Here is a 14,387-nt window from a genome sequence, read left to right as displayed (position 1 = left end):
AAAGGTAGTGGGCCTTTAAAATATACCGAAACAAAGCCGGATATTAAAATAGACGGAATTCTGTCCGGTTCTGATTTTATGAATCGGTATTTATTTATATCGACCAATCAGAATACACTATTTCTGTAACCGCGCCAAGTTTGCCCTTCTTATTTTTACCGGGAATGACATGTCAGCATTTACAACTTCTTGAAAACTGCGTTTTACTGTAAATAGGTGAGCTTTGTAATGAATATAATTGTGTTACACTACAATTGAAGGTTTTCTATTTCCATAAGCAATTATTTCATCTTATTTGCATGGCTTTACTTTGCCTGTTTTGTGTTTATTGACATGTGTGATGTTAGGCGGGTAGCCGACATCAACACACGATACTGACATATTAGGTAGTACGGTATTGTGATCACCGATATGTTGAATAATGAATGTATTAATATATTATTTCGAATGCCGTAGTCTCCATCCTACCACCTATATTATAATATAACCGCTATGGGAACACCCACCTCAACACTTCCACTTCAAGCATCACCAGGGCCGTTTTCGTTTATTCGGAACAACCGTTGTTATAATGTAATTATTTCAAGTATAAATCCTGACGGACCTGCATTTTTTTTATACAGGCCTGTGAGGGCTTTGTCAAGGCTCGTCTGAAAATAATATAAAATCACCAGGTCCGTCTTTAATTAATAAACGAATGATTTGGTAATTTGTTTCAACCAGTCAAACCGTATAATCGAAAACGGCCCATCTGAACTCGAATAAATTGATTTGTAGAAAGAAAGCAAACTGCCGTTTTCAATGACAGCATTATATATGTTGCCTGAATTTTTAATTATATAATATGCTCCAGTAAACAACTGAAACAAGAGTTCCTCAACAATTCTAATACTTCAACCAGAATGTAAAACTTTCATTATGATCGAATAGGCTACTATAGAGCAGTTTCAATATTATTGCAATAGTATTTCTGCATTTATAAGTAAATTAACAGCAATATTGCAATGCTATGGATAAGACTTGCATGTAGCATAATTTGTACGTGTACTTCTCTTTCGAACCTAAATAAATTATATAGGCCTACTAGATCTTCGATTTTTGTATGACAGTATTTATATAATAATTTACTGGATATTTCGTTGTTTCAGTTTGCTGTTTTGTCTAGATGGTCACTCTGAGCATGGCTACACGGACCAGAAAACGACGCTGGCAATCCTCTCCAGACAAGAAATCTGCCAGGTTGTTAAATATGGAGCATTTCATTTATTTGATGCCTCAACCAAGAAATTGAGTGGGATTACTGTAAAGCAACTGTTCGCTTAGATTATATTTTAACAAATATCCTGTTCAAAATTTCTGGTTTTTATTCTTTGTTGTTGAATTGGTTTTTGGGAAGTAAATTGTTCATGTTAATAAACATTTACCAAATTTACCCCCTAAAAACTTTCTTGAATTGGTAATTTAATTTATAATTTATCTTTATTTTACTGTGTTCATGCATTGTAGAGCAAGTCTGAATTTTTGCCATGTGGAAAACACTCCTCCGAGAAAACGAAGAGCAAAAGCAATCAACGACTCGTCTTCTGTCACGGATGAAACATCAGACAATGAAACTGTTCCATCTGAGGAATCGTTTACCACCAAATCCTTCTACGGTGGCAGACAAAAGAAAAATTTTCCTCATTCGCCAAAGAGGAGGAAGGCAGCCCAAAGAGTTCGGTCAAAAGCTTCAGAGGATAACTCAGTCTCAGAAGATGATGTGATGACTTTTAAATCAAGCAATGAAGACAGCAGTCCGCATTCAGACATCTCCATGGCAGTGTTGAGGACCAGGTAAGGCCCATGTTTTGTCAGCATGGAAGTCTAACCTTGGTAAATTGCCTGTCGGTAAGGTTTGAGTAAAATTAACATCCTTTATTTCATTATACAGTATAGCAAAGAGTTTTGTCTGGACTAACAAAATATCATATAAATGGTTATAACACTTGCAACAAAACCATGGTTATAACAGGAATTTTATGCCCGTCAAGATTACCATAATAATATGTTTATAATAATATATTACAATCTAAATTTAACTATTCTTATTATAAGGAAGCAATTTCGTTGGTCCTCAACGATTCGTTAAAACCGGGTTTTACTGTATATTGAATTTGGGTTTTGACTATCTGATCTGCTAAGGGCTGTTCCAGTAAAACATATATGATAGGGGGGGAGGCACTTTGAAATTGGGAGACCCACCGATAGAAGTGATTTTCAATTTTGTTGACCCACACACATATCTATTTTTTTGTAAACGAGACCATGGCATAGAAGCAATTTAATTTTTTATTTCACTCCGATTTGTTTTTGGATTTACACATTTTGATTTCTAGCATCACCAAAGAGTCCTAGGACAAAATTGCACTGTAAATGGTGCAGTGAACTTTTGTTTGATATGCTGCATCTATTACTAAATTTGTATAAGGGTACAATCCTCGTAGAACCAGGGTAAAATCTACTAAACATACTGAAGTGTTTCACAAGCATAATGCAAAAGTAGACATCTGAACATTCACACTTAAGCTTGTGAACTGCAACTTTTTCCTCGACTTAATACCAGTGAATTTAAATAAAGATCTGTTATTTTGCCAAAACTAATCTATTGTTTCTTTGTACCATTGTCAAGTTTGAATGAATATAATATGTTTTAGATAAATAGTCTATCATTATTATATCAAAACACTCAGAAAATAAAATAATTGTTTTTTATTGAAGATGAATTAAATATTGTCAGAAATTAACATTTTTTTCAATATTTATTTTTGTATTTTTGTAGTCAGGATGACTGAGCAACATTATAAAACATAAAATTTGCATTTTATTTCAAAAGGTTACAAATGCTTCAGATAGACCCACCCACAGAAGGGATTTTATTGAAACGCCACTCTGGCACAGAAGTGATTTTATTTTGAACCCACCATGGCACATACTATTTTTTAAAGTGCCTTCCCTGGGTGCCATATATGTTTTCCTGGAACAGCCCTAAATATAGCTTTGGTGAATGATCAGTAACTATGATTTCTCCTGCTGTTAGAACTGAATCTCTACTATATACTTTACTGATTCCTTGATAATTATACATACTATGTACCATGGTTTATACATCTTTATATTTTTACAGAAAAACTCCAAACTCCAATGGAAAAGTTTTCAAGAAAACTTTGACGAAAAATACAAATCAAAACGTTATTGCCAAAATGAACACATCAAACAAGTGCAATACACCTGACAATGGACGAAAGTTTTTCAAGCACAAAAGTCCAGCTTCTGCCAGCAAAACAGTTTGTAGCAGTGTCATCATTCGTAAAGGCTTCAACTTGAAATTTGTACCCGCAAAAAATGTAAAAAAAGATGTTCTTGTAAAAAAGAAAAAATCAAAACCAAAAAAAGAATCCACAACAACTAAATCTATTGAATTAAAACCTGTTGAAGGCAAAATTTCTGAAACTCAGATAAATGTAGATATACCAACAACAGATTCGGCTTGTCATAGTGCTATGTCTGAAGTGTGGACCACAGAACCAGATTCTCAGACACCTAGTGTACAAGGAGAGATAGGGGCATCTGAGGACCTTTTCCCTGATATATCTGAGGCAAGCTCTGATGTGACAAAGGACAACCATCCCCCCTCAAATTGTTCTTCACTGGCCAGCAGTAGGACTGACCTCACATCCTTAGAGTCTGGCCCCATTGTAAGGAGAGAAAAGGAGGCTGTGAATGGGAAAGCTTTATTCCCCATTTTCAATTCTGCTAAAAATACTCCAAGGTCATCGCCATTGCTAAGTCTGAGGTTTGTTAAATAAGATAATTTTTTGTAAGAATTTATTTCATTCTTATCACTAGTGGTGTAACAATAGGTCGACTTATCAATGTATTGCAATAGTTTTGCCCGCGATAGCAATAGGTCGATAGTATAATTCAAAGTCGATAACTATCGCGATATTAAATTTAACTATCGATTGTTTACGATAGTTTTTTCTCAGAGCAAAAATTACACTCTAAACAAGAATTTCCACCGAATCTGCCAAAATGTCTGTGTAGTGTTATACATACAAGCGTCTTTGAGATTTTGATCGTGGAAAACACTTAATACAAGAACAACACAATTCAATCACAATGAAAAAATATCTTAAGCAAATATTGTTGCATTTTCACAAGCGTACAGATTAACTGAATAATTTTTTAAGTAGTTATTGTTTCAAATGTAAAATAATATCTCGGTAAACTCATACATTGTACAGTTGAAGGAGTTTCCGACTTATTACGTTCCGGGTCCGTATTTTAGACACGGCCTCCAATTGCTCTTAGTGGGGTGTCAAAATTGACCCAATTCGATCAATACCTTGCCATAGTAATTACAACAACAACATGGCGGAGGCTAGCAGTGATTTTGAAATTGTTGCAAATAAGAAGGCAAAAGCAGCCGTATGGCAGCATATCAGGTTTCTAATAACAAAGGACGAAGTATTTCAAAGCAAGAATCATAGACGTCTCGGTACTTGGAGACCTCGGCACTTCGATATTCGGCACTTGGTAATCTCGGCATTTGGAATGTTCGGCACTTTTGAAAAGAATTTGGCACTTAGTTTTGAAATATTATAAAGTCTTTCGCTGTAGGAGAATTATTGACTTTCATTCCTACAATTTTCTCCGAATTTATGAGGGGAATAACTCGATGTTTGTGTGCAGATGCACAGCAGTGACGACCGATGAAAGTTGTTAAAAAGTTGTTATATTTCAGTCATGATACAATAAAAATATTTTGGAACAAACACATTTCTAATTTATTAGCATTTAAACGTTTTGATACTTATTCATAATATTTAATGCATTTTGACTCTTTCATATGTGAATGGACGATTAAAATACAGTGTAATAAAACTTTGACGTCAATATCAAGTTCTGCTGACGATAAAAATGCATGTAACATAAATATCTCTTGAAATAGGCCACGGAAAATTATACATTGAATTATTACGAAATCTGCAAATATAACTATCGTGATAGTATCGCAATAGTCTCTAGACTATCGTGATACTATCGCAATAGTAATTTTACTATCGCAATACTATCATGATAGCCTTTTTGGCCACAATAGTCACTTCTACTTACACTGTATAATAAAAACACTTACTGTATTCACCATATTTAGCGCCCAGGCCGTTTAAAAATTTTATTAGTGAACAATAATGTAAGTTTTGGACGAAAAAAATGGCTATTAACTCTTTCTGTACTCAAGACTCGCAAGCTCGATGTAATATGGGATATAATGCTGATGTTAGAGGCATCACATACTTAAAAACATTCTTAGATCCAGGAGATAAGGGCTTTTATATACATTCAACTTCTCCAGAAAAGGGGAGGGCGCTAATAGCAGTAAATACAGTAATAATTAAACCAGATGCATAAATTAAATGGTTGAGAAAGCAATAATTCTGTGGTAATGTGTTGTATTTATTACTAAGAATATGTTATACTATAGACTTTATTTTGTAACTAAGTCCTATTTGTTTTACCAGCAAGTCCAGTCTTCGTTCTTCACCAAGAGCATCACCAAGAGGACGTTTAAGTGTGCGCCCAGATGAAAAAGGTCAAGAGCAGATGATTCTGGTAAGATTAAATTAGATTGAAGCTGGCAGAATCAGAGAGTAGTAAAATGTTGTCCAAATAAATTCCTACAAAATATGGGCGTTTGATGGCCATAATATAATATCGTTATTATTTAATACTGGATTAATGTCCGTCTTGAATAATATACTTTTTTTTTGTCAAAATAACAATACATTTCTTTAGTTGACAAATGTTGTCAATGTAAAGACGGAAATGGCAGCATGTCACATTTGAATTTGCTTTAAAGATGCTCCAACGCAACCAAATGATTTTTCCTCGGTTACAAAAGCTACTTACTTTAACTTAACCATTACCGCCATTGAAAAGTTTGAGCTTCTAACTTTACTTAAAGATAGAAATATTAAAAATAATTATTTGCATTCCGAAAAAATTCCATGGCACCATATCCTATATGGAATGAAGTACTGGTTGTGTATGCAATAAAAGCAAAAAAAAATCATTTTATATTATTTTTTATGTTAAAGTGAATAGTCGGGCAAAGAAAACCAGTCTAAATGCGTTCATTGGCCTTCACATATTAATACGACGGTCAAGTTCTGCTTAGTTTTCCAGTTCTGACCATTAAACTAAAGAAAAGGTGAAAGTGAGGCTGTGTGGAAATGTAACCACGGACATAGTGAGCCGGGAGGACATTTTAGAATTCCAATACTTTAAATTAATTTCTTCGTACGCAGACAGATTTTGAAAAGAGATTTTATTTTTCCATTTCATAAGAAATTATACTGGATACATTCACACCATTTTTACCGACTTTGGCCATCCTTGCCCGACTGTTCACTTTAATTAGACATGTATAATGACAATTATTGTTCAAATGGTAAATATCGTTTATGCTCTGTCGGCAGTTGAGCATCTTTAAAGATGCTCCACCGCTGACAAATGGTATTTTTTCACTATAAAAAACAGGAGCAGACGATTTAGTATTTTTCTTCAGTTACGAAAGTTACTTTACACCATTACCACCATTGAAAAGTTTGAGCTTCTTATTTAAAGTTAAGTTAAAGATATGAAAAATAATTAATTGCATCCCGAAAAAGTTCCGTGACACTATATCCTATATGGAATGAAATACTGATTGCGCATGCACCAAAGGCGAAACAAATTATTTTATAATATTTTTTGTGTTAATTAGGCATATATATACACGATTAAACACCAATTATTGTTCAGATGATTAATATCATTTATGCTCTGTCGGCGGTGGAGCATCTTTAACATAAGGTCATAGCATCAATTTATAAATTTGATATTCTTGATAAAGCCTGATTGCACTAATCTTCATTTGGTCTTTGCATATTAAAAACATATGCTTTTGCCTGTATGCATTGATTGCTACATCATCATTAGTTAGCTGGAGAGGAAGGAGCAAAAATTATGTCATATTCTTTAAATTTAGGAAATATGGCATTACACACACAAAGACATCTCAAACCTACTGAAAGAGCAAATAACTATGTAAAAATAGTATTTCTGAATTGAAGGAAAATTTGTTAAAGGTCCACTACCTTTCCGAAACAGCTTTTAATTTTTAAAATGGGAATGGAAAACGAGGTCGATAATTTTGAAGAGTCGCAAAAGTTATTAACTTACCGTTAATACTACACTCATCATCATCGTAGGAAAAAAATAATTAAAATAAATAAAATGTTAATTTCATAACGCGGGTCGTCTTATGTTTCCCGCCGTCGTCCTAAATACCGCGCGGTAGTTGATTATTACTGCGCCAGACGGCAAAACAGCGAAGTGGATCTCGACATTTATCACATATTACGCAGGAAATCTTGCATTTGTTTGGTGTTGTTACCTCATCTTAGGCCATCGATATGTATATTCTTATGTTATTAATGTTTTCAAGAAACCTTTAAATATTGCTCCGGAAAGGTAGTGGGCCTTTAATAAGAAGGGGAAAAAACCCCAGATGTTTTCTTGAATGTAAGCCTTTTAAACTATGTTTAAAGAAGTAATATGAACAACAGAATTAGTTTGCTGTATTAAGTGTTTCATTTGTCATATTAAAACAAGATGATGGTATTGGTTTGTCCAGGATGCGGGCCAGAAGAAGTTTGGTGCTATCCAATGTGATGTGTGCAGTATGGTGTATACCCCAGAGGATCCTACAGATGATACAACACACAACAAGTTCCATCAGAGTCTCCTCTCAGCTCTCCGTTTTCCTGTAAGTACCAATTCAACATGTGTGTATTCCGTCTTTGCATATTACAGAGTTACTTGTAGGTATCGATTGTTACGTCATTATTTTGTGAGCACAATTCGCATCGTTTTTTATGAAAACTATGACATTATGCTCGCAAACTCATGATGTCATGATCATGATGGCGCGGCGTCCATCGTCCGTCCGTCCGTCAACATTTAATTTAAATTGCTACTAGTCATAGAGTTCCGCATGGATTGTGACCAAATTTGGCCACAAACATCCTTGGGTGAAGGGGAACAGAACTTATATAAATTTTGGCTCTGACCCCTCAGGGGCAGGAGGGGCGGGGCCCAATAGGGGAAATAGAGGTAAATCCTATAAATCGCTACTTGTCCTAGAGTTCTGCATGGATTGTAACCAAATTTGGCCACAAATATCCTTGGGGGAAGGGGAACAGAACTTGTATAAATTTTGGCTCTGACCCCGGGGGCAGGAGAGTCGGGGCCCAATAGGGAAATATGAGGTAAATATTCAAATTCCTTCAGAAAAGAAACAATGAACCTGTATTCAGAACATGACTTGACATTACAAACCAGGTGAGTGATACAGGGCCTCTGGGCCTCTTGTTTCAAGTATAAATCCTGACGGACCTGCAGTTTTTGATACAGGCCTGTGAGAGCTTTGTCAAGGCTCGTCTGAAAACAATATAAAATCACCAGGTCCGTCTTTGATTAATAAACGAACAAGTAGGTCCAACCAGTCAAACCGTATAATCGAAAACGGCCTAGGATAATTAAAAAAAAAAACTTTTAAAATTATTAGATCAAATTCTGTAAGAGTAATTTAGATATGGATATAGAGGCATATGCTTTCCTGCATCCATTAATTTACTTATTACCAATGCCTACCCACAAGGGCAGATAACTCTATAATATGCAAATACGGAAAATGCGTTCTCCAAATTTTGCATTCTGGCTCTAAAAATACAAATACAATGATAGCGATGGGGAAACAGTTTTTGGAATCTGTGACCCTAGTATTTTTATTAAAGCTTAATTAAGGAAAAGAATGTTATGAAATAAGGTTTTTTTAGGAATTTTCAGTACATTAATAACTTTTTGATATCCTTATGTCCAACCTCCACATTTCATTGGAAATATTTAACTCCGACTGATCCAAGGAAACTAGGTGAACACCTGTTGCGCATTTAGATCATAGATGTAATCAAGAAATTTAGAAACATGAAGGAAATTACATATGGTATACAAAGTTTACTTAATGGTCTTGTCTGACCAAATGTATTTCTGGTTTAGTTCTGTGGGCAAACAATATGAATTAGTACCTGGACATGTTCTTTATATAGAAAGTTAAGATTGTTTAGATAGAGCAAATAATTAAGTGAAAGTCATTTCAGGTATTTTCGTTTTAAACAGCTTTTCTAGGTTCAAAATTGTGGGATCGGTTACAATGGCGCTATGATTAGAAAACTCAAACTGCAGTACATACTATTCTAATTCAACGTTTTGTTTGTTAGGGATGGAAGAAGGAAAGGGTTGTTCAAGAATATCCAAACCTGGGGAGTCGGGTTATCATGGTTCTACACGACGACCCCAAGTATGCCCTCAGAAAGGTGAGACATTAGGCTATCAACTAGTAATTTAAAAAGCAGATACATGTATATAAGTCACCTTGATGCATTTTGATCATCAAAATGTCACATTCACACTTTTACTTGTATTTATTGTTGAACTCAAGATCTTTGATACTTGCAGAATTATACTTGAACTTAATTTCCTCAATGACATTACAGGTGGAAGATATCAATAAAATCATGGGACAAGAGCTTGGCTTTCCTGAGGCATCTCTTGCTTTCAAGTATGGATACAAGGTAATGAAATGGGCATTGTGTCATTACATCATTCCAAGGTTTATTGGTAATATTTTGTTTTATGTCCTTTAGACGAGCATGGCTATAGATATATCCACCATCACAGCGCAAGGTTTCTTGATGTATTCTCATCTTTATATATACTTTCTAGAAATGAAATGCTGTGTCTTAAAACAAACAAAGAACTGTCTAGACAGTTGATAATAAAGTAATTAAATTAAAGGTTAGTTTTATGTGCATAATTCTATAAATCTATATCATTTAATATTTCTTGATCTAATATGAAATTGGATTTAATAAATGATTTTAAGATGTAAAAATCATGCATTTCTATTTTTATGCAAAGTATTAAAAACAATTTTGGTGAACTATTGTGATAGTATCAATCTTGGAACATGTTTTTAGACAGGATCATTACATTTTCAGGTGTTTTTGTATATCTCTGATGACAAAGCTATAGAAGGTTGCTGTGTGGCAGAACATGTGAGCCAGGTAATAACACTTTACTCCTGTGTGGTAATGTCATCACCCATCACTATTGAATGACACTGTAAAAGGTAGCAAAGTTGACTAGATTTTAGAAATTACTGGGGTCAACACACCAAAGAGACATATCCATTTGATAAATTTCAAAACACCAAATTGAAAGACTGAGAAATTTATAAGAAATATGTTATTGTTTATTAAGTACTTGTTGTGTCGTATAGGCACAATTGAAGTTGATCACTTTATAACAATTGTAAACTTGTGATTTAGGGTTATGCTGTAATTGGAGACAGTGAGCCGAGTCAGGCGTCCCAGCCAGGACATCGGCCGTGGTGCTGTCAGTCCGAGCCCCGGCCAGCCCAGGTAGGGATCAGTCGGATCTGGGTCCACTGTCAGCAAAGACACAAAGGAATCGCTTCTAAACTACTAGACTGTGTTAGGTGAGTAATAAAACCTTCGGCAAGGTTGGAGAAATTTTGGTTTAAGTATTGAACGTCTTTCAGTTGGCATTCATAGCCAGAATGAATGCCAATATGACCCAGGCGTATTCCATAAAGTGCTAGCATGCTTCATCTTAATGTTGAATTTGCCTCTGTCCTTTTGGTTATGTATGCCAACTGCAATAGGTTCAATGCTTATATTTATATTTGATAACAATTTTATGATGAAATCCCAAGAACTGATTCATTATATTTATACTTTATCTGTAGCCCCTTTCTGTATCCTTACCAAGCGTAATTGGCATTCATCAGTCTATGGACAGCCATCTGCTTATTATGATATCATTATCATTGTAACATTCACAATTGTTGTGCGAGCAATCACGGAAAATTGCTGTTCTAATGGCTGTTCTGTCTTTGACGATAATGAACTCTTTATTTATTATAGATGCAAAATCTATAGGAGTTTCCTCATAAAATTGTTATCAAATGAAATATACCGGTAAGCATTGAACGTCTTTCATTTGGCATTCATAGCAAAAATGAATGTCAACTTGACAGAGGCAAATAAGCGCACTATCAATGCTTATATTGTTAACGATGGAACAGCCATCTTCCAACAGCTATTAGTAATAGGCTCTGTTAGATAATTGACCACCAAAAAAAAAAAAATAGACTATAAGATTTTGAGTTAAAGCAGATTTAAATCATTTTTCCTTTATTCCTTTAGGCAATGGTTTGAATATGGTGTTTTAATCACAAAGAGGGAGATGGCATTCTCAGATCCAACACCAGATGGTAAACAGTTGGCAACGAAATACACTGGAACACCAAACTTCCTTGTATACAAGTATGGGTAGTCTTGTAGAAGTGTGCAGAACCTAGTCAGGAATAGCTATGTTGAACATGACATCAGGTAGATGTATTTCTTCAATGAACTTCAGCACAATTCGTGACTGGGAAAGTATCCTATTTTAGCAATATCCGACTTTTGAAGAAAATGTGGCCTTATCAACAAGTGATGATGGAGGCTTTGGTGCCTATGTTATCAACAAAAAAGACGTCCTTTGTCATCTATGATTAATCTTGTGGACAATACCTTTTAATGTAGTTATCGCATATCACAGACATGATGGTCACATATACTGCCGAATTTTGTTTTACTTCACATTTATTTGTACAAGAGTGTTTTTCTGTTCGATATTGAGAGATATTGATAACAGAAGTTTGGTCACAAATTATACAAGTTTTTTTTTTTGTTATTGTTTTTATTTTCCTGGCTGACCTTGGCATACTAATAATCCTGCATTTATATTTTTGAAGTAGCATTCAATAATATCATACATGTACAATTGCATCACCATTGTTTTGGTTGAGGTTTTTAAGATCATGCAAATTTTGCTGTTTAGCTCTAAAGTCTGCTTACTGTGCTATTCAAATGATTGTTTAACAGGAGGCAAACTTTTTTTTTTAAACCAAATTAAATCAATCATTTAAAGTAAATATGGTATTAATTAATTTTTTTCTCGTTATCAGACATGTAGGTGCTTGTGTGTGCAATACTGATTTCCATAGCGTATAATCATCAATTGTACAATGTAATCTTTAGCTTAATTAACTTAAAAAAAAGAAGTCTGACATTTAGATTTTCTGTAGTGTGGGACAAGTGTATGTGTCCATGTTGTACTATAGACTACAAGTGAAAGCAATTTTGAATATTTCAGTTTGTTTTTAATTCAATACAATCAAATCAGTAAATAAGTACATTCACTTCTTAAGTGTATTCACCTTTTAAACAGAAATGTTATCTTATTTTTGTAAGACTAATAATGTTGAGGGGGATTAATAGAATCGTTCACCTCTTTCATGGTGAGACAGGAAGTTGTCAAACACTAGGCTTTCCTCAGTGTGTAGTTGTGACATCATTGTATTGTTGTCCCGACGTTATGGTACTGTTACTGCAATGCCATGATAATGTTGCCATGACATTATACAATAGTAGAGAATGTGTAAAGATCTTGTATAGCTTGTCTTTACTCTAGGGTGAAAAAGAAAAAAACACTCACACCGGTAAAATTGCGGATATCCCTGTTCATTAAAAAATTCTGGAATTTTGAATGGCTTTTGTCAGCTCTGAACATGGTTATAATGGGTCAGCTCTGAACATGGTTATAATGGGTCAGCTCTGAACATGGTTATAATGGGTCAGCTCTGAACATGGTTATAATGGGTCAGCTCTGAACATTGTGTTTATTCCTGGATTTTATGGATGTAATGCTATTTCACACCACTTGTGGCAGGGTCATTTTCATAAAAATGAAGCCAGGGGCTTTACAATTTATGTCCAAAGTGGTACATGATGTGATACGTTAGGATACCTTTAAGAGTAAATGTTTAGACATGACACATTATTATAGCAAGTTTTGTAGACTGTCGATAAAAATACAGAAGACTATTACAGTAAAACACAGTTATAAAAATTCTCTTTGTTATAAGCATAGTTTATTGTACATTTTAACATCTTACAAACAACTTATAAATATATATCAACAGGGAATAAAATTTACTATGTTGTAATTATGATTTCATTACAAGTGTGTTTGTTATAACCCTGTTTTATTTTATTGTAAAATTAATTCAAGTGAAAATTGATATTATTTCCTTTTTGTTATCAATGATATTTTGTTATGTTGATGTCTTCAATGTAAGTGTGTGCGGTTTGTATATGAAATTTTATTTTGATATCTGTGTGACCATGTAACACCATTTTTACGTAATTTCTGTCATATCTCCAGAGTTGGTCGTTTGTCTTCATATTTGTATTTGATAACGTAAATTAGTGAAAAAGAAAGGGTTTATATATAGATAGATTAAGTCATGTATCGCTCATTGATAAAGTTTGTGTATATATATAAATAGCAACTCGAAGTTTCCAACTATATTGTATAAGAGGACATTAGCAAATATACAATTCAGAACTTCTCCATTTCCTATTAAGAGTAATTAAGTATTGACTAGGATTTTTATAGATACATGTACATGTAGTGATAAATCAAATTTCAAAATTCAATTCCATTCTCCTATTAACTCAGTTTATATTAATGTCTTAACCTGGATTAAACAAATCTAAATGGTGTAACAGTGGAAAAGTGTATCTTGTCTCGCGCATATCTTTACTGTGATCTGGCAAGAGAGGGGCCGGTAGTGGATTAAAGTTACCAAGAGTAAGATTTTGTTGATTCCTTTTCTATTCTTCTGTTGTTATATGAACTAAATCATGTATTAAATAAATTTCCCTTTAATATGAAATTCATGAATGTCTTTGTCTTTTTTAAGTACTGCAAAAAGATATTTAGATGTGAATAGTTTTTCAGACATTAATCAGTTTACTTTTAACCTTAATTTTCATTTTAGTAGGTTTTTTTCTGATGAATGGTAAGAATATATATAGCCAAATATACTCAGGAAAATACGGTAAATGAACAGTGGTTCAGTTTGGTTTGATTAGTTTAACGTCCTATTAACAGCCAGGGTCATTTAAGGACGTGCCAGGTTTGTTGGTGGAGGAAAGCCGGAGTACCCAGAGAAAAACCACCGACCAGCGGTCAGTACCTGGCAACTGCCGCACATGGGATTCGAACTCGCGACCCAGAGGTGGAGGGCATGTGGTAATATGTCGGTACATCTTAACCACTCGGCCATCGCGGCCCCTGGTTCAGTGTGTTCAGATCCTAACAATATTATG

The 14,387-nt window shown here is 34.3% G+C and overlaps 1 protein-coding gene across 1 annotated transcript; it reads left to right on the top strand.

Moving 5' to 3' along the window:
- Window positions 1-103: 103 nt before the first annotated feature.
- LOC138325428 (N-acetyltransferase ESCO2-like) lies at window positions 104-13,951 on the top strand. The gene is made up of 11 exons (XM_069271088.1): window positions 104-216; window positions 1,149-1,239; window positions 1,507-1,833; window positions 3,164-3,832; window positions 5,562-5,652; window positions 7,718-7,849; window positions 9,363-9,458; window positions 9,639-9,716; window positions 10,143-10,208; window positions 10,473-10,642; window positions 11,373-13,951. Exons 2-11 carry the CDS (start codon window positions 1,166-1,168, stop codon window positions 11,500-11,502), a joined length of 1,833 nt encoding a protein of 610 aa, XP_069127189.1. The 5' UTR covers window positions 104-216; window positions 1,149-1,165; the 3' UTR covers window positions 11,503-13,951.
- The last annotated feature ends 436 nt before the right edge of the window (window positions 13,952-14,387 follow it).

The sequence above is a fragment of the Argopecten irradians genome, chromosome 6, assembly GCF_041381155.1.
Source record: "Argopecten irradians isolate NY chromosome 6, Ai_NY, whole genome shotgun sequence".
Lineage (NCBI taxonomy): Eukaryota > Metazoa > Mollusca > Bivalvia > Pectinida > Pectinidae > Argopecten > Argopecten irradians.
This window is presented reverse-complemented; position numbering and strand designations above follow the sequence as displayed.